Source organism: Dipodomys merriami, unplaced genomic scaffold (genome assembly GCF_024711535.1).
Source record: "Dipodomys merriami isolate MVZ:Mamm:240054 unplaced genomic scaffold, mDipMer1.0.p SCAF_372, whole genome shotgun sequence".
NCBI lineage: Eukaryota > Metazoa > Chordata > Mammalia > Rodentia > Heteromyidae > Dipodomys > Dipodomys merriami.
This window is the reverse complement of record NW_027205293.1, coordinates 830241-849079: the sequence shown is the minus strand read 5'-3', so window position 1 is coordinate 849079 and position 18839 is coordinate 830241. Positions and strand designations below refer to the sequence as shown.

The window sequence follows — 18839 nt, the reverse complement described above, 5'->3', positions numbered from 1 at the left end:
TCCCAGTTCTGCTGCATGGAGATGGAACAGAAGCCATTCTCCTCACTTTAGGATGGCCACCAGCACCACTCTACCACCCCAGAGGACTGAAAGACCACTTCATCACCTAGATTTGCCAGGATGATGCTGTGGAAGCTGGGCTGAGGTGTCTCATGGGTAGTGGGCACAGACAGCAGAAGCTGAAGCAGGATATGGAGATAATAACTATAGTTGCTCCGTGATTCCTATGGTATCACATCGATTATGGGCTCATGTGCACCCTTTCTTTGGGGACTTACAGAATAATAAATAATACTAAGCCAGGTGCTGGTGGCTCATGTCTGTAATCCTAGCTACTCAGGAGGCTGAGGTCTGAGAATTGCCGTTCAAAGCCAGCCCAGGCAGGAAAGCCCGTGAGACTCTTATCTCCAATCAACTACTCAGAAAAAGTAGGAAGTGGTGCTGTGGCTCAAGTGGTAGAGCACTAGCCTTGAGCAAAAGAAGCTTAGGGACAGAGCCCAGGACCTGAGTTCAAGTCCCAGGGCCAGCAAAAATAATTATAATTATAAGCAATAATAAAAAATTTAAAGAACTCCAAAAGCTTAAGAATTGGGGAACCACCTGATCTCAGCAGTTATAATTGCATTAGCAATATAATTTTGGTGTTTGAAATGGTGATGCTGAACCTCAGGTATAGGTGTTGAATCCATGAGCATAAAGAACAACCAAGGCAAACTTAGATTGTCATAGACTATATGTGTCTTGGAATTTTTATGAACTTAATAGGTCAGTATATGATCCAGCTTCTCTCCAAATTTCTTCTCGAAACATTTTTCCCCTTGCAGGTCACATCTATGCCTTTCTAGACCTGGTCTTCTCGCTAGTGTTTATTTCATTTGATTGGAGGAATAAGAAGAAAGTAGAGGGAAAAGCAAAAGAAGACTGGATAATATTTTGGGTGCCATTCAATCTTGAGTCTTAGAATAGGAACAAGTTGAGTATTAGAAAAATTTGACATTGATTCTATACCTGTAAGCAGAAAAAAAAATGGCCATAGAATGAGCACTCTGCTGAGAATTCAGAAATAGTTATATAGAAATGGCTATAACTCTTTTGTACACATTGAAATTTGTCAGCATTTCATACACAGTGTTGTCTTTCAGCTAAACCCTACCAGCTACTAAATCATATAAATAGCAAGAAATCAGGTTGAGAATTTCTTCCCTCAGGGCCTCATTTGATTAAAATAAAAAATGCATCCCAATATTTGACATGGATGTGGATCTCAACCTCTTATAACACCTGGCAGACCATTTATCTTGATCTTGATTGTAATAAGATTAATGGGCTCTTGTCTGATGTAAAAGAATAATATGTAAGCCATATGATAATTTAAATAATTATCTTCTTGGCAAAATAGAGAGGCCTTTCAAACAATTTGACTTTAGGACAAAAGTACAAATACCATTTACTTTCTTAGGTTCAGTTCCAGAAATGCTTAATTTCCTAGGGCTAATTAACTGAGTTTGGCCTACATTAACTAATGGCTCAAAGCCAAAATGCATTCTCCTTTTTCTATATTTTAGGGTTTTTTAAAAATTAAATACGGTAAGACATATTGACAAGCTTTAACATTCCACAATGTAGCATTGTGAAGGCAATAAAGAAATTAAGAAGGTGAGAAAGATCACAGTGACTAATGCAAACACAAAACAATAAAACATTCAGGCATTTAATTATACCTAACCAACAACCTGCAAATAAATATTCTGAGCAAATAGGCAGGTGATAATTATCAGAGCTAGACACAGGCTGAGAGTCCATTAGTCAAAAGAAATTTCCTGTTAGTCAACATAGAAAAACCTTGAGATTTCACACACAAACACAAATTCATGGAGTCGCTTAAGAAAAATAAGCTGCAAAAATAGCACACTTGACCCACATTTCATATCAAAATCAGCAATCAATGAAACCACCTGTCTCAGCTGCACAGGCCTGTGATTACAATTCACCACCCCCACAGCACCTGCTTGGGCCCATGTAGGTCCTCAGGTTAGAGATCTTGAGTTGTACACTCTCTCCAACTCTTGACTCTGAACCTGGAGATTTCCTTCAACTCCATTCTTTCATCTCTTGGCAGTACCAACTCCTTAGTCAGCATAGTTCTCAGAGAACTAATTCAGCCTTCCTTCCCCATTTTCTTTCTTTTTTTTTTTCCAGCTGAATCATTCCCCTGCCTTGCCTTGTTCCCCCTCACATCCCACAGAATTTCCTTCTCAGAAGCCGGAGAATACTTTAATCATACTGAAGCAGGAAGCCCGACTTTCCCTGGGATGAACTGTAATGGCACTGCCTTGGAAAAGAATAAACCTAAGTAGATACCTGAACTTGCTTCATGTTTTCACTTAAGAAGTAAGATCTGCAGTGGTGCCTGACCAACAAGCTAACACAAAATAAAGAAGAAGAGAAAAAACTTAGAGAATGCAATACCTCTGAATCTGAACAGATTTGGTAGCTTAAAACATATTTCATCCTGAGAAAACAAAAGATTGAATTTATGAATATAAAAACAGTTGAGACGGCTTGTTTTATGGAAAGAACATTTGCCGAGTGATTTTGCACAACGGTGGAGGCTGTGGCCTAAAGTAATCTGAGCAGTTCCCTCATTATTCAAGCATGGTACAGTACTAACAGATGCAGCCATTTGCGATCAAACTTCAGCTTTGGCTTTGAAGGGGAAAACATTCCTGGGTGTCACCCTGTTTGAAAGGCACAGCAATCTCTCCAATCTTGCTCATCCGTGTGAAGTTATTCACGGGAGAGCAATGAATTCTGCCTTGACTCCCAATTGCATGTTGACAGCAATGGCTACTTAACTCTCTTTTCTGACTGTGCTCTCAGAAGTTTCTTGAATGTCCTTAGGTGACTGATCTTTCCCACAGCTATGCTTTGAGAATGATGAATTCTGGGATTGTAGCCATCTGCTCTGGTCAAGGGAACTGACCCAGCTGGAGAGAGACCTTCTCTCACCCTCCAGTAGGCTGAGCATTTCCCTCTTCTATGGAAGGGACAGCTGTCCTCATCCTAACTATAATTCCCTAGCCACAGACCCAAAATGATTCTGGCCAATTATTTATCTCATCTAGCTCACTTGGGAATGAAGACTTTGTGATGGTCAGAGAGAAGGCCGTGCTTATACTGGCCATGATTTGAGATCAGGATTCAAACTAAGATCCTCACAACCTTAAAACAAATACAGTCTCATGAAACTTAATCAAGTGCTAGTAGGGGTAGACACTTTCCAGTTACTAATGTTTAAGGTACAAAACTCAGGAAAAATTGTTTACTATGTATATCAGGGATCATTCTGAGGGGAAAATGTTTTGATTTTGTGTTTTTTAAAAATATTTTTGTGAGGAAAAAAGGGGGATTTTTTTATTGCAGCAGAAATAGAACTATTTGTGATAATTGAAAAATAGCAATGTAACAGAAATGTTTCAGATGATTGAAAAATAGCAATATCATATTAAAGACAAAAATGCAAAAGTATCTGTTTACTGATGAAGAATATCTGAAAGAAAAAAACAACTATCAGCTTTGAATATTTCTTCAGCCCAGTGGGTAAATGAATGTCAAGTATGGAAATACTTCTTTCTTAGAGTTCTGGTCCCCTCACAGAAGCTGTCAGTCAATCCTGTCAGTTCTTGCAGTATTTGGTACCATTCTTCACTTTCCCCTTTATTTCTCTTTTTACCTGCTACACCCATTGGTGTCCTGGAGGAGACCTGGGTGACCAATATCATTGTGGTGATAGATGTCCTACTTCTGCTAAAATATCATCTGCTGAAAGAAAGCAGGTTGATTCTTGAAATATCCAGAATTCAGCTCATCCAAACCTGAACCAATGTCCTACAGGGTTATGTCTAGCACTTGCCTTGTCGGTCAAGAAAAAAAAAAAAGATGCTTAAGGAAGAAGCAATTTGAGTGGGTGTGCTTATGGTGGGGATAAATCTAAAAAAAAATCGGGGTCCAGAGCAAAATGCTGAGCCCTCAAGAGTGAAGAACCAACATTCATTGCTGTTTCCTGGCAGTTCCAGTAAGTCCATAATTTTGTTATTTTTCCTTCCTGCCTGTTTTCCTCTTTTGAACAAACCTTAGAAGACTCTCAAATCAGCTGTGTACCAGCTGAAGAGATCCTTGTGAAGTGTGTTCAGGAGAGGAGAGAGATTCTGAGTGGAAATAATAGTCTAAGGCAATGGAAGGAAAGGGAAGCAATCCTGGACAGTCCAAGAAAGGAAAGAGTCAGGTTCCAGAGAGACCACTGTTCAAATCCTAACCTCACAAAATATTGTGACTAAATGCCTTAATGTTTCGAACCTCAGTTCACAGTGTAAGAGTTTTTGTTTTTTGTTTTTTGTTTTTGTCAATCCTGGCGTTTGAACTCTGGGCCTGGGTGCTGACCCTGAGCTCCTTTTGTTCAAGGCTAGCACTCTACCACTTTGAGCCACAGTGCCACTTACAGTTTTTTTAGTGATTAATTGGAGATAAGAGTCTTATACTTTCCTGCCAGGACTAGCTTCAAACATCAATCCTTAGATCTCAGCCTGAGTAGCTAGGATTACAGGTGTGCGTCACTGGCACCTGGCTTATAATGGAGATTTTTTTTAAATAACAGTTTTGCTGTTCTGGAAAGTTTTGGTCTGTGTTTCACTTAGAATGTGGAGATAGCTAGTAACCTAATTTGCTCTGAAGCAATCTACCAACCAGGACTCATCAGGGAAAACTCCAAAGAGCACCAAAACCCTGACATTCTTGAAATAATTTAATTTCCAACCAAGTTATACAGCTGGCTTTATGAGTAAGTCACTTTATGAAGAGACTGAATGATCTCTGTTCCATGCAGGCAAATATGCTCCCCAAACAGCATGTCAAACTCTAAAAATATTATCTCATTTGTAATTAATATTGTTTTCAAATGAACTCATTTACACATGAAACAATATGCACCAAGAATATGCAACACATAGTAGGTTCTTAGCACACTTAAACCCTATTTCTCACTACATGGGTTGGGCCTGTAGTTTGTGCTACTTGGTAAGCTAAGGGATTGTTTGTACCCAAGAATTCTAGGCCAGCATGAGTAATGGAGCAAACACCTATCTCAAAATAAAACAAATGACAAATAAATACAAACTCTTAAATCTGTTTGCTCTTGATTCAAGATTGAATGGTTTCTCCTGAGGTTTACTCAAAGCAGGATACCCAAGGGCACAAGGAATAAGTACAATGGTGAAGTGAGGCTCAGGTAGGCAGCATCACAACCATTCTGACGCCTTTCTTCTTCACCAAACGTACCAAAGCAGAGCTGATTGCTGCCTCCTTTAGGCCCCTATTATATTCTCTGGACATTTCTATTGCAGCATCAATGACAATGATTTGCAGTGATTTTTCACAAGCCTATCTCTAGGTAGATGTGAGGCAATCAAATTCTCAAGGCCAGGAACTATGTTTTATTCATCTTTATACTTCTATAGCCTAGATCATGCCTACTCCATAATCAGTGCTCAATGTTTAATAAATCAATGAAGAAACACACAGACTCAGGAGGAAACAGACAGGAGGGAGAAGGAGATGCTGAGAAATTTCCTCCCACTTTCTCCCCATTCCCGCATCTTTTTCCTTACTTCTCATATTCAAGTCTCTATTTTACCTTTCCTCTGACTTACTAAAGATGCAGATATAGCCCTCAGTGAGCATAAGACAGGCTTATAAATGAAGGAAGTTTTTTTTTTTCTCTCTAGATGGCTGTGAAGAGAGATGTATGTAAATCGAACTATAAAGTTGCAACTAGGGAAGTCATATGACACAGTCCTGGCCAATCAGATATTTATGGGAGTTGCTGAATCTTCTGAGACTGTTCCTTAGAAAGGGACACATTTAACTAGCTTATATCTTTGCTCCTCGCTCTCTTTACTTTCCAGATTATAGACAAAATTTCTGGAGTTGCAACAGCAAGGTCATGACCTTAATGGAAAGGGTGTAATGTACTACAAAAATCTCAGTCCTGATATCCCATCAGGGATATCTTGAATATCGATGTTTTTCTCCTCCTATTCCTTGGGTTTAAATATGAGGAAAAGAAACCTTTATGTGCTTAAATCACTGATGTTGGTGACCTGTGTTGTTGACCTGTGTTACTTATAAAATTCTGAACTGATAATCTAGTCCTCTTTCTTCTCCTCAGATATGACGAGTTCAGTTCTTTCTTAGGATAATTTCACTTGCCTCTTTTCCCCTCTGCCTAAAATTCTTTTCTCTCAAAGATTACTACACAAATTGTCCCTTGTCAAGGTCAGCTGTCAGGGCAGAAGTCACTTTTTCAGAAGGGCCTTTCTGACTGCTCTATCAAAAAATATTTATCCGTAGGCAGTTCTAATCTTTAATAATATGATCCTGTTTTATTTTGATCATTGCAGCTATCACTATCAAAATTAGTCTGTTTTGCTTATCTCTCTCTAGGCTTCCCTCCCACCCCACCATCAGCATGAATGCAAGGATGTTTTCTATTTGTGCAGGGCACCTAAAAGAATACATAGATGGTGCATTCTCAGAAGGAGACATGCTTTCCAACAGCAAACACTATCCTATATGTTGAGGAGGTTAACAATTTAGGTTAAATATAGTAAATGACCTAACTTTATAGTATAGTTTGCAAGAGATACTGAGATTCAAGTTCCACTTCCTTTAATAGACTCATCATCTTGACTGTAGATCACCTTGCAGGTTGTCCTGCTTACTTGAATTGTGTAACTACCTCCCCACCTTTTTATTCATAATAGCTCGTCAGAGTTTAACTCAATGAATGTTTTTTTTAATTTACCATAGAAAGGTTAATTGTTTTAACAGTACCATTCCATGTCATGTGAGTTTTTAAGAACTGCTATCTTGAGTGCCATTACTTGTACTTCTTCCAGGCCTTATCCATTTTCATATCCTGCCTCATGAAAATTACACTCAAGTCCTTTCAAAGGCACCTTACCTAACTTCCTGAGCTTTCTGAGTTTTGTCAACCTATCTTCTCTCTGTGTCCGTTTAATTTCTGTGCACAATTTCCTTCATCCTGTTAGGTTACTTCCCTCTCTTTTGATTTTCAGTGTGAGAAGCAGGCAGATATAATGAAACTCTAAGTAAGACCTTGACATTCAGAAGAGAGAATTATGTCTTTAGCTAAGAGCCTGTACATGTAGAAGACATGTATCTAGACTAATGTGATCAGGTTATCCTCTTACACAGACAATAAAATAAAAGTAGATCAGTTTGAAGAAGTAGAGAGTCTAGAAGTTAAATGGTAAAAGCCACGCTCAGAAAAATTAAGGCATGGTACTATGCCAAACATTGTTAGCTCTTTCCCAATGTTTACTTTCTCTCTTAGTAATATTGTCCTAATTTCATTTAAGGTAGCAATGGAAAAAGATTGTATTGTGCATGTACAGTTAGGTGTTCTGGAAGTTCTTTTTGGAACTGGTTAAAGACAACTAATCCAGCAGGGAGTATGGCTTCTTGGCTTTCCTCTTCTCATCCTTCTTCTAGCCTTGAGCCTGATGGCTGGAAAGTGAAGTTGAGGGTAGAAGTCATAAACCAAGACTGAGAGACACAACCATGGTTTCATGAGCCACCACACTGGGTTCTGGATTATTCATTCTAGGGCTCTTCTTTGAAAGAATAAACTCCGGTGTATTTAGGTAACTGCTGCCTTGCAATTTTTGTTAAATATAGCTAAATATAGTTCCTTCTGATGCAGATGCTGATATAGGAAGCTTTAAGTAATGCTCCTAACGTCCAGGCTGCATCCCAGACCAATTAAATCTGGTGCTCAAGCACTAGAAAATGTTTATGCTACCCTAGTAGTGCCCCTGTGCTGTCCAGGATTAGAATCAATGCCTGAGACCCGCAGGCTTGTTATGTAGCCAGTTCCAGAATCTCCTGGGGGAGCCGTGAGGCTTGTTAACAATTTGGATTTCTAGGCCTCACTCTCAGAGGTTTTCAGTTCTTTAGGTCCAAAAGGAGGTGATTCCAACACAGACAAAGAGGGATCACATCTGAAGAACACTGCTTTAGGCAATGGACAGTCTTTGGAAGTTTTAGAGCAAAGAAATAATGAGATCAGAGGAGCATTTTGGGAGGATTAGCCTGGATCTAGTGAATAAATTGAGGACAAGAGGTGGAAGACTGCAGGCAAAGAGATAAGTAGGAGGCACCACAGTTAGTGGATGGGTGGGAGGGTCCATTTTGTATTAAGAAGATGGAACTGAAATGGGGGAAGGAAGGCAGGGTAGAGGGCACAATAGATTCTACGAAAGCTGAAACCTGGGAGGATTTGGTAACTCAGGGATTCTGAGTCGGGGAACATTAAGATAACTTTGGTGAGTGAATAATACACTAGAAGTATTTTTTTTTTCTGGGATAGTGTGTGTCTATCTCCCTTTGCCTTAATTCAGTGAAACTAGGGTGGACTATTAGCATACTATTTGTCTATAGCTACAAATGTTAGGTTGATTTTTTTGTAAATCTGATTGGATCTGATCTTCCAATAGACCAGAGACATTCATTTACTAAATCAGTTCTATGTAAAAGCTTGGATGCTTTATCCCACTAAAAAAAGCTGATTTTACAAGTGTAGTATATGTATGTGTATGTGTGTGTATATAGAGAGATTATGTGTGTATGTGTACATTATATATATATATATATTATATCTTATGACTTACTAAAGTCTTCACTTTAGGTATATAACTTAAAACTATCAAATAAATTTAGTGAACAAACAAGATCTACATGCCATCACTGAGCTTATCACTCAAAATGCAGAGATGAATAAAACACAAATTTACTCCCTTGAGCTTTTTCAGTTAAATAATAAAGTGACAGTGTAGTTTCCTAAAGTTTGTCTTAGGTCTCTCTCTCTCTCTCTCTCTCTCTCTCTCTCTCTCTCTCTCTCTCTCTCTCTCTCTCTCTCTCTCTCTCTCTCTCTCTCTCATTGGAACATCTATTAAGAAAACACTAACCAGGTACAAGTCAATAGGTCTGTTCCAAACAAAGAGGCAAAACTTCAAGGCAATAGGAAAGCAATTCTCTAGGTTCCCTATCATACTGAGCTTAGTGGCTCTTTTTAAATCTGATGTGTTTTAGTATCTGGTCACTTGCTATAGTGCATGCTTGTGGTCATTATGCAATAGTATTATCACCACGGAAAGAGTACCATCTTCCCAGTCCTTTCAGTCCTGCAGAGAAAGTGGGTGGTGCTCCATGTATGGACCATTAGGTGCTTTACCGACTCTGCCCAGTATCCTCCCTTCTAGTTATGCTTTTGTTCCACCTTCTGAGACAGCTAGTTAGATTGTTCAGAGTGAAGTGCTAGCCATTAATGGAGATTCAGTACCTTTGTGAATGTATCATTTCCATGCAAGAAATATTTTATTCTCATAATCAAAAACTCTACTGCTAAGATAAACTGTAATCTTGCAACAGGCCGTAAGACATCTTTTTGTGCATGTGTGGAGGGAGATTATAGAAGGCCCCAGGCAAAAGTGCACCTTGATTTCCTACCTCTCCTATAGGCAAAAAAACCCTAAGTGTGCATTATGCTGCAAACAGCACAAGGTATTCTGTTGTGTGTAAAATTATGTATTCCTCAAATTCACATGTTAAAGTCCTAATTCCTGGTAACTTAGAAGGTGACTCTTCTTTTCTGGAAATAGGCTCACTGCAGGTATAATAAATTTTAATGAGGTCACACTGGAATACAGTGGGCTCCTAATTCAATATGACTGTTGTCCTTGTATGAAGGGGAAAATTCAACATAGAAATACAGGGAAATGCTGGAGATGCCTGCATCCATAAAATACCAGTCATCCATAAGAAATGAAAATAAAGGATAGAGTTGGTATGTCTACCAACCATATGTCTCCATGGACCACAGGTATCTGCCTACTTAAGACCTGCTTCATTTTATGGTTCAAAGAAATCTGGGAGAGCTGCCTCTATGGCTGTCAAGTTCTTCTTCACAATATCCCACCCCATGAAACTGCAGTGGTCTTGTATACAGGGTCAAAAGGGGGAGTTCTCTATTCTTTCTCCCTTCCTCCTCCTGCTTCCCAATTTCCAGCCAGTGAGACATAGGAGATCATAGAACCCAAAAAGTTGAATAGAAAAGAAATAAGATCAAAACAGACTAATGGGTGGCAGGAGGGGGGAGGTGGGAAAGAAGAGAAACATAAACCTGGCTGGTCAAGAAATTATTGCTAGCAGGCAAAAATCTAATATCTGTACTTGTATATCTCTAGGATATCTGTGCCATTGCTTTCCATAGCCACTGGGAAAGGAAGATTCCTTTTGTGAATGAAGTATATGTTCAGATACCATCAATTATTTTTGGAATTTAATTATCAAGCTCCCTGTGCGGTTCTCATTTTTCATAGCTCAGTTCTGTAAACAAAAATCCGTGTGATTCCACATCAATTAATGTAGAATACCGGGATGATAAAGGCAGGAGACTGCGAAGGTATTCAATCTAATCCTCTCTTTTCAAGGTATAGGGAATTCAACAGACTTGTCCAATGTCACACAGCCTTTACCAGAATGGAAGTCTTATGCAAATTTTATGAAGTTTGGGCTGTTTTACACAAAGAAAATATTTTAAACTTAGCTAGTTTTAAACATTTACATGTTTATATAGGTTGTAAGGTATACAGGCACAGGGCCTTTCATACCCCTTGGAGAAATTTCTATCTAGAAAATTCTTCAGAACATAATGTATGGTATATGCACATGAGAATTCCAGCGGTATAACTCCTTTTAACAACTAACTTTCAGTCTAACTTTCAGGGATGTGGAACTTGTAATTTTAGGGGCTAAGGTGATGTCAGGGGGAGAAAGATAGACAAATGAAGAGAGAAGCCATCAGAGAATGCAGTTATAATATTCAATGTATGTATGTGAAAATATAACTAGGAAAATTGAGGGAATGGGTGGGGCTGGGAGAGATAGCATAGTGAAAGGAGTGACATTGATCAAGATACTGTATTCTAAAAAACTGGCATGTTGAATTGTAACTCCTTTGAAGAACTACTTAAAGACAATAAAATTCTAATAATAAAAAGAAAAATAAACACAAATGACAGCAAATAAAAACATTCTTTGTGCTCATCTTCATTTACTAACTGCTATCACCAGTACCAGAAAAAAAAATAACATTAATCTACTCTCTGTCCTTATATCTTTAAGTTTTCTGGGCATTTCATAAACAGTAATATAATATGTGGCATTGTGTGACTTCTTTCAGTTAACCTATTTTCTTTAAAGTTTATCCATATGTTAATATTATTAACACAATTAGCTGTTAAATCTGTTAATTAGCTGGATTGTGAAAACAAATAGTGCACATTCAAGAAATGTAGGCTTTCTATCTACTTTCCCCAAGAACCTTTGCTCTCCTGACCCCTGGTATTTCAAGGGAATCTTGTAGTCTCCATACCAGCCTTCACACCAAGCTTGAAATAACCCTTATAACAAACCATATCAGAAACAGAATTCCACCAAAGGGAATCACATCCTTCATTAATGGAGTCCAGATGGTGAGGTACTAAAGGGATTTCCTTTTGTTATAGTGCTGTCATTGTTTATAAAGAATGCAAAGCTTCATTTAATTAATTTTTAAAGGAAAAATGTGTCAAATTCTATCCTAGACCATTTTGTGGACTTCGTGTCTCCTGTGCAAAGATCTAAGAACACCATCCTTCCCCCACTAGTTCTTTTAAAACTCATCCCTTAACATTTACCGTCAGATAAGAAGTAAGCAAGCATTGAAGGGCTGCAAAACCCACCGTAAATATAATCCACCTCATATCTTCAAAACTTAACTTTTAGTCAATAATTTTAGGCTTGTTCCTTTACAAGAGCTATATTTCATGCATACAGCAAAATAAACCCTTTTTTGTGCTTTTTTTATTGTAAAGATACTATACAGAGGGTTACAGTTACATGAGTGAGGTAATGAGTACACTTCCTCTTGAAAATAAACCCTTTTTTTTCTGTTCCCCTTCTCTGAGGAGACTTGCCCTCATTTTGAATTTCAACTTAAAGCGATCCTGGCTATGACCCATCCATTCTTGGGCACAAAGGTTTCAGAGATGCCAATTTTCAGCCCCAGCATCAATTTTCCTATACTTTCCTTTGGGGTTATTATTTTTCTATACATTTTTATTTATCAAGACTCTCCTTTATGCTTCTCCTTATTTTCTTCTTCAGATATCTGGAGTTTATCACAGCTGTATTTCTGGAAATACTTCCTCTTTACTTCCAAATTTACCTCCTGTTCAATACAGGGTAACAGGAAAAGATTAAGTTTCTCTATGTTACTGCTAACTCAAAGAGTTTTGTAACCTATTTTTAATCCCTTACTTCAAGGACATTAGGTAGATGGATTTTTTTCATGATATAAATTGCCTGTTGTCAAATGTGAAGTATTTTTTAAGAAAAGCACCATATGTAAACTGTATATTAGTGAAAGTCAATGCATGAAAGATGACAAGGAGAAATTAGATGTTTCCAACAAGTGATCAATGAGCAGCATTACCAGTTGATCCTCACTGATATGAGCTCCAGTTTTATAAAGCCTTACATGGATAAGCAGATAAAGGCTGTATCATCACTGAATCAAGCACTTAAATTACATTGCACAAGTTCACAAAGACCTTATGATAGCTTGCTGTAAGTGCCTAGCTTGACAATAGCAACTGTTAATAAATCTTTAACTTTTCTTCCAATATTGAGATCAAACAATAGGTAAGTGTCTCAGGACAGAATTTTCACTCTATTATCACTTCACCTGGGCTAGGGAATCAAAAAATGTGATTAAAAGGATTTGAAGGTTCTCCAATTTGTTAAAAACTTTGTTTATATTCAAACCTCCCTTTCTTTTTACCACATTAAAGAGAATAAGTTGTAGCTAAGATTTTATTTTACGGATTTTATTTTAAGAGGTACTATAGGAATTTATCTCATGGTATCTGAGTAAATAATGAGTAAATATAAGTCTAGTAAATGTGGGTTTTAGCAAAGATTTTGCCTTTTGTTACATAGCAGATGAAAATATAACCTTGAAGCAAGATGATTTAACTTTACTTGATGACCAAACTAGATTACCAAATATTTCCCTTTGTCCCCCCAAATTCCACTAAGAAGCCAGCTGATTAAAAATTATCCTTTACAAAATCTTTCAGCAGTGTGTGTGTGTGTGTGTGTGTGTGTGTGTGTGTGTGTGTGTGTGTGTGTGTGTGTGTGAAAATAGCATAGCCTTCAGATTCTGATTTCACCTATAGTTTGTTTAGATCTCTCTAAAGAATCCAGATCTCTGAGCTCGGAGTGATTGGTTAGAACCCCAGATTTGCTAAGATCACCTCAGAGGCCTAGGCCACCATAACAATGGGTCAACATAACATGCGTCATATACACAAATCACCAAATAATGCCGCGGGTTTCCTACCCTGATATGGCAGCCAGCTTTTGGTGTGCCTGACGGGCCATTTCACAGCCTTTGGTTCTTGTCTTGTGCATTTCCGCTCGGAGTGAGGGACAACTGACCGAGACGTCCCCAATAGAAATGACCAACTCTCGGTACAGGGCCACTTGCGTGTTGAACTCTTGGACCAGCTGCAAAAGAAGCCAATTTCTTTCACCAAACACTTGTCGTCACAAAAGTTTCCTATTGTGGTGGTGCATCAATGGGACTTCACTGACCTCTCAAGCCAGCTCCCTACATCTCCAGCTAAGGAGCCTAGGACTTGTCTAAAGCGTGACACAAAGATGCCAAGTGTCTTTGTCCGAAGCAAATGTTTGTTTTCCATTGGCAAGCCTGGCCATGGAAGCTCCATTTGCAGAACTACTTGCCCCTACGGGCTGAGCCTCGGCTTGTGAAAAGCAAGGACATATTTGGAGAGCTAGCAGGCCACTCCCAGGTCACTAGAAAGAGAGGCTGGACAGAGAGGCTGGGGCAGAGATGCCCTCTGCCCCCCCCACCCCTAACGCTACAGCAAGGATCGGAAGTAGCCCGAGGGGAAAAGACCCCATATGAGGGCCAACTGACAAACCGGTCACCACCTGCGGGGGGTTCCTGAACACCCTCCCCCGCCCCGCCCCAGCTTGGAAACAGGATGGAAAGACTGGACACAGCCACTGCGCCGAAACCTCAGTGGGCTCCGCGACGCCCGCCCCGCGCGCTCGGTTGGGTCTGTTTGTTACAGTCTCACTCCAACGCTGCCTTCACAGCTTTCCAAGCCCCCCACCCCTCTCCCCGCCCCGCGAGCCAGTATCACCCTGGCTTTCCTCTCCACCGTTCTCCCGGGGGGAGGGGGGTGTTAGAGGCACAACCTACAGCCTCTGTCTCTCCCCCCGCACCCCACCCCCGGGCTCGCGCTCCCCGAGAGCCCGTAGGAGGCCGTGGGGTCATTACGACCTGGGTGTCACCCCGAATCTGGGGGTGTGCAGATGTAAAAATAGGACACGAGCACGTGATCGACCCGGAGGAGCTGCGGGTGGGGAGTGGCTGGCACTCAAGCAAACGATGCACAGGCAAGACTCCCCACCCCCCCCCCCTCGGAGGAATAAACATCAAAATGAAAAGAGGCGCCGTTTTCACCCACCATCTTGCAGTCGTCCAGGGCTCGTTGGGTTTTGTGGGTGCCTTCGCCGCCGCTGCCCCTGCGCTCCCAATCCCCGCTCTGCAGCGGGGGTTTGCTGATCTGGAAGATCGAGGAGCGAGTGGACCGGCTGGGGCGCTTTTTGCGCCCATTCGGTGCAGAACTCATGCATACACATCCAGCAAGCCGAAGCCCGCTGGTGCAGTGCGCCCCGGCGCGGGCGGCCCGGTGGTTGCCCTGCGCGCCGCCGCCGCCAAGCAGCCGGAGCCGGGACCCGAGGCGCGCCGGCGGCTTCACCAGGCTGGGGCTGGCTGCGCGGCTGGGTAACCTTCAGCCTGAAGGAGAGCCGGGGTGGCGCTGGCCGGGCCGTGCAGCATCGCTTCGCCTAGCAGCGAGGAGAGGGCGCGATCAAGTTCTGCTCAGCAGCATTGCGGGCCCTGTCCCGGGAGCTGGGTGCAGGCGCGGGCTCGCACCTCCTTCCTCTCGGCATGGATCGCCGGGCTAAGTGAGGAGGAACGCGCTGCCCGGCGGTTCCGAGTTTCCATTCAGATGGGGGGTGGCGGGGGGGTGCGGGGAGTGCAGCTTGCAAAGGTGTGGGGAGCCGCGAGCGGGATGGGGTGTCGCTGGTCCTTCCGTGTCTGCCCGCCGCGGCGCTCAGTGGTCTCTCCCCTCCCTCTACCGTCGGTCGACAGGCCTGGCTGGGCTGGTTGTCCCTCCCCCCGCTCCCCCCCCTCCACCCCTCTCTCTTTACCCTCCCGCCCCTCCAGCAGCAGGCAATTGGCCCTAATTGGCTGTCTTGATCCCTAGTCTCTACGGGCTCGTCTGTTAAGGATCCCAAATGAATCTGTGGCGGGACTGGCAGACGCAGGGAATGGGTCTGGCTGACGTTGGTCGCGGCCCCGCACATTGATAGGACAGGAATACTAATGTGATCCAGCCATACAACCTCCTTCCCCTCCACAGTTTATGCACTTATCCAATCAAATCCCCTGGAACATCAATTGCAATATTACTTCATCTGCTCTATTATTAGAAACGAGAAGTGTCATCAGAGTGGAGCACATTGCCACATGCTGGGACCTAAACATGGATTTTTTTTTATTTATTTAAATAAACCAATGTGGGCTTCTGGGCCCTCACCATCTGACACTCATCTGAAGGCAGTTTTAAGACTGGAGGCGGGAGGGGAGGGGGGGAGACAGTAGGGAGTGAGGCTTTTGCTTCAAACGAAATCTTGTTAACACCAAAGGACAGTCTTGATTCTCTGAATTGTTTCTCTCTCTCTCTGTCTCTCTGTCTCTCTCTCTGTGTCTCTCTCTGTGTCTCTCTGTCTCTCTCTCTGTCTCTGTCTGTCTCTGTCTCTGTCTCTGTCTCTGTCTCTCTCTCTCTCTCTCTCTCTCTCTCTCTGTCTCTCTGTTTTCCTCTTTCTGTCTTTCTTTGTTCATCGGAGTCAAATTCACAGTCACTCAAATTGATCTGTGTCTCCATCCCATTTGAACTAGTAAAACTCTTGGCCTTTTATTTCAGTTTTAGGATCCAGCTCTAAGATTATGAAGAAGCTCCGGGACACTCACAGGACCCTTTTCTCTCTTCTGGGTCATGTGTAGCTCAGAGGCCTGCAGGGAAACCAGTGATGTCCTCAGATGCCTAGGCTTAGCTTTGCTACTGACTTCCTAAGATCCACTGACTTTGTAAGGTCCTTCTGGGAGTAGACATTCACTTCTGATGCCCTGAGAATATTTGTTTGGAGGACAGAAATGAAGGAGGCTGCCCCAGGAGCACTAATCATAAAAGTCTATGAAGAACAAATCAGAGGTTTTACTGGGTAATCTCTTAAAGGGATGTGGAAAGTAGACAAAAAGGGAGAGCCAGAAGTATTGAGGAAAGTTAAGGTAGAGTTAACCAGGTAAGCATACTGAGTGATATTGTATAGATAAACAAGTCATTTAAAGATACAGGTGGACCCGTTGCAACAATGAGAAATGAGAAGTACAAGTTGTCATGTCGAAAATGAACTTTACAACTTTGGTGGGGGGGGGGGAATTGGGTGGGAGGGTGGGGAGGCTGGGAAGGGATGTGAAGGGTAAACAAAGGAGGAGGCTGCAATGCTTGATAAGAAATGTACTCATTATCTTGCCCATGTAATTGTAATCCCTCTGTACAGTATGTTCACAAAAAAAAAAGGAACATATTTGGCCCATGTTTCTGATTCCTGCCATGGAGTTCTTAACCCCCTTAAGATATTACCCAAGTATAGAAGCACTTTAGTTAGAAGCTTGGAACTTTCAGCCCTAAACCTCTACCTTCAGAGAAGGGAGACAATATTATCAGTGGTGAATTACTTAAGCAGTTGTACTTATGTAAAGAAGTCTTCATAAAAATACCTAAATAGGGTGGAACTTGGGGATCATCTAGGTTAGGGTAAGCTTTCAGTTGTGACAATGAGCCCTGAAACCTGTTGAATCTGATGCCACTTCTAGGTAGTTAGTAACAGGAATTAGTTGGACCCTAAGACACTCATTGTTGCTGGAGAAGCAGAACAGAATTGGGGGGGGGGGGAATCATGCATTTGTTTGCAGAGGAAAATCTAAATCTAAAAGGTAGATATCTGAATATTTTGTTTCATTTGCATGTTACTTCACAGAAGGCTGACAATCCGTTTTCTCTATCAGAGGTTAGTTAGTGGAGGAAGCAGCTGGTGCTCCTACCTTTGTGTGCTGCTAACCTCTAGGTTCTTAGATGGCCCAGAGAACAGTTTGTTGGCTGCCACTCCTCAAATATAGAAAGAGAGGCTATCCCTTAACCAGTTTCCTAATGCTTGCTCTTGTTTTCAATCTTAAATAGGTTGACCAAATATTCGGCATTTGCTAGGGGTGAGGATGTGGATGGGGCAGGAGGAAGACATCCAAGGAGCCAGGGGACATCAAGTGAAATGAGAGATACTCATTTGTAATTATAAATCCTACTTATCATCATCATTTCTCCCTTGTGGATCTGTTCTGACCAATGGTTGATGAGGGTTTAGAAACCAAAAGGAGAAGGTGCTACCTTTTACAGTTGTGTGGACACAGGAAACATGGCACTGGAGCTTAGTCTGCTGAAAATCTTTCATTACTATTATTTTATCCGTTCTCTACAAGGAAACAGGGACTTCTACTATTCAAGTATTTCAGAACTACTGGGTAGTAGGTTTCTACTCCAGCTAACCATCTGTTTCCTACCCCCTACTTCTTCTGCCTAGAGACAATTTCAACAAATTAAAAGAAAAGAAAAAAAAACCCAGCAACACAATGGCAACGGCCCTGTTACCATGCCATATTTCATGCACAAGAAGGAAGAAGGGAAAGAAGGAGGACTAAATAGGTCAGATGTAATGCCATGTGGGCAAGACTACAGCCTTGGACACCTGCTGGGAGATTAAGCAGAAATTGTCATTTGCAGGTGCCCCTCGGCCTATCCTGATACACAGTCCGAGCCATTTTCCTGAGAGGGGAGAAAAATAGCATCAGTTCCAGAGCTGTCTCTTACAGCGACAAATGCTGTAATCAGAATAGCAGCAGGCAGGCTTAGTTCCCTCACCTTCCCCCACACTCAAAAAGGCATGAATTTACATTCCTATGACTGTCTGACTGCCAAGCAGAAGGGTAAAGCAAAGTTGGAAATTCAATAACAAGGGTACCTTTTCAGACTTACCCAAACCCAATTTTGTCACATCTCTGATAATAGGTTATACGGCTGCGAGAAAGGTCATAGCTCAGATATATCCTAATGTGAGATACACCCTGTATTTCATAGTCTCTGTACATATCCTCTGTTGATTCAGAGAATTTATTTTGATTTGGACTTAAAAATGAAGAATATCAAGAAATACTAGTTGAGAGTGAGAGTGAACAAATAGTATATTTTTTCAAATTTGGTGCTGTAAGCTATCATGTTAGGATATAGAGATGAACTCCTTGACCTAGTCTGGCCTCTCATGACATGAGATACTGGGGAACAGGTTTCATTTGCAGGTTTAAGGAGGTGGGAAAAAGGAGCCTGTACAGCTACAGAGAAAAATGTATTTAGAAGCTGGGAAGCTCTAAAGGGGTTGATCGTGTTATTTTCTGTTAGTGTCAAATGATGAGATCAAGTTACTGTGAAGAGTTTAGTGAATAAACTATG

General features: G+C 41.4%; 1 protein-coding gene across 1 annotated transcript in view; it reads right to left on the bottom strand.

Annotated features, from left to right (window-relative positions):
• The window catches only part of LOC138804774 (regulator of G-protein signaling 7-binding protein-like), a 92792-nt gene extending 77273 nt beyond the window's left edge, over nucleotides 1-15519 (bottom strand). Inside the window, exons 1-2 of the mRNA XM_069989205.1 lie at nucleotides 14679-15519; nucleotides 13523-13689 (exon numbers count right to left, since the gene is read on the bottom strand). Of these exons, the coding sequence (XP_069845306.1) occupies nucleotides 13523-13689; nucleotides 14679-14843 (332 nt within the window). The 5' untranslated portion in view covers nucleotides 14844-15519. The remainder of the gene's footprint in view (nucleotides 1-13522; nucleotides 13690-14678) is intronic.
• Between the last annotated feature and the right edge of the window lie 3320 nt (nucleotides 15520-18839).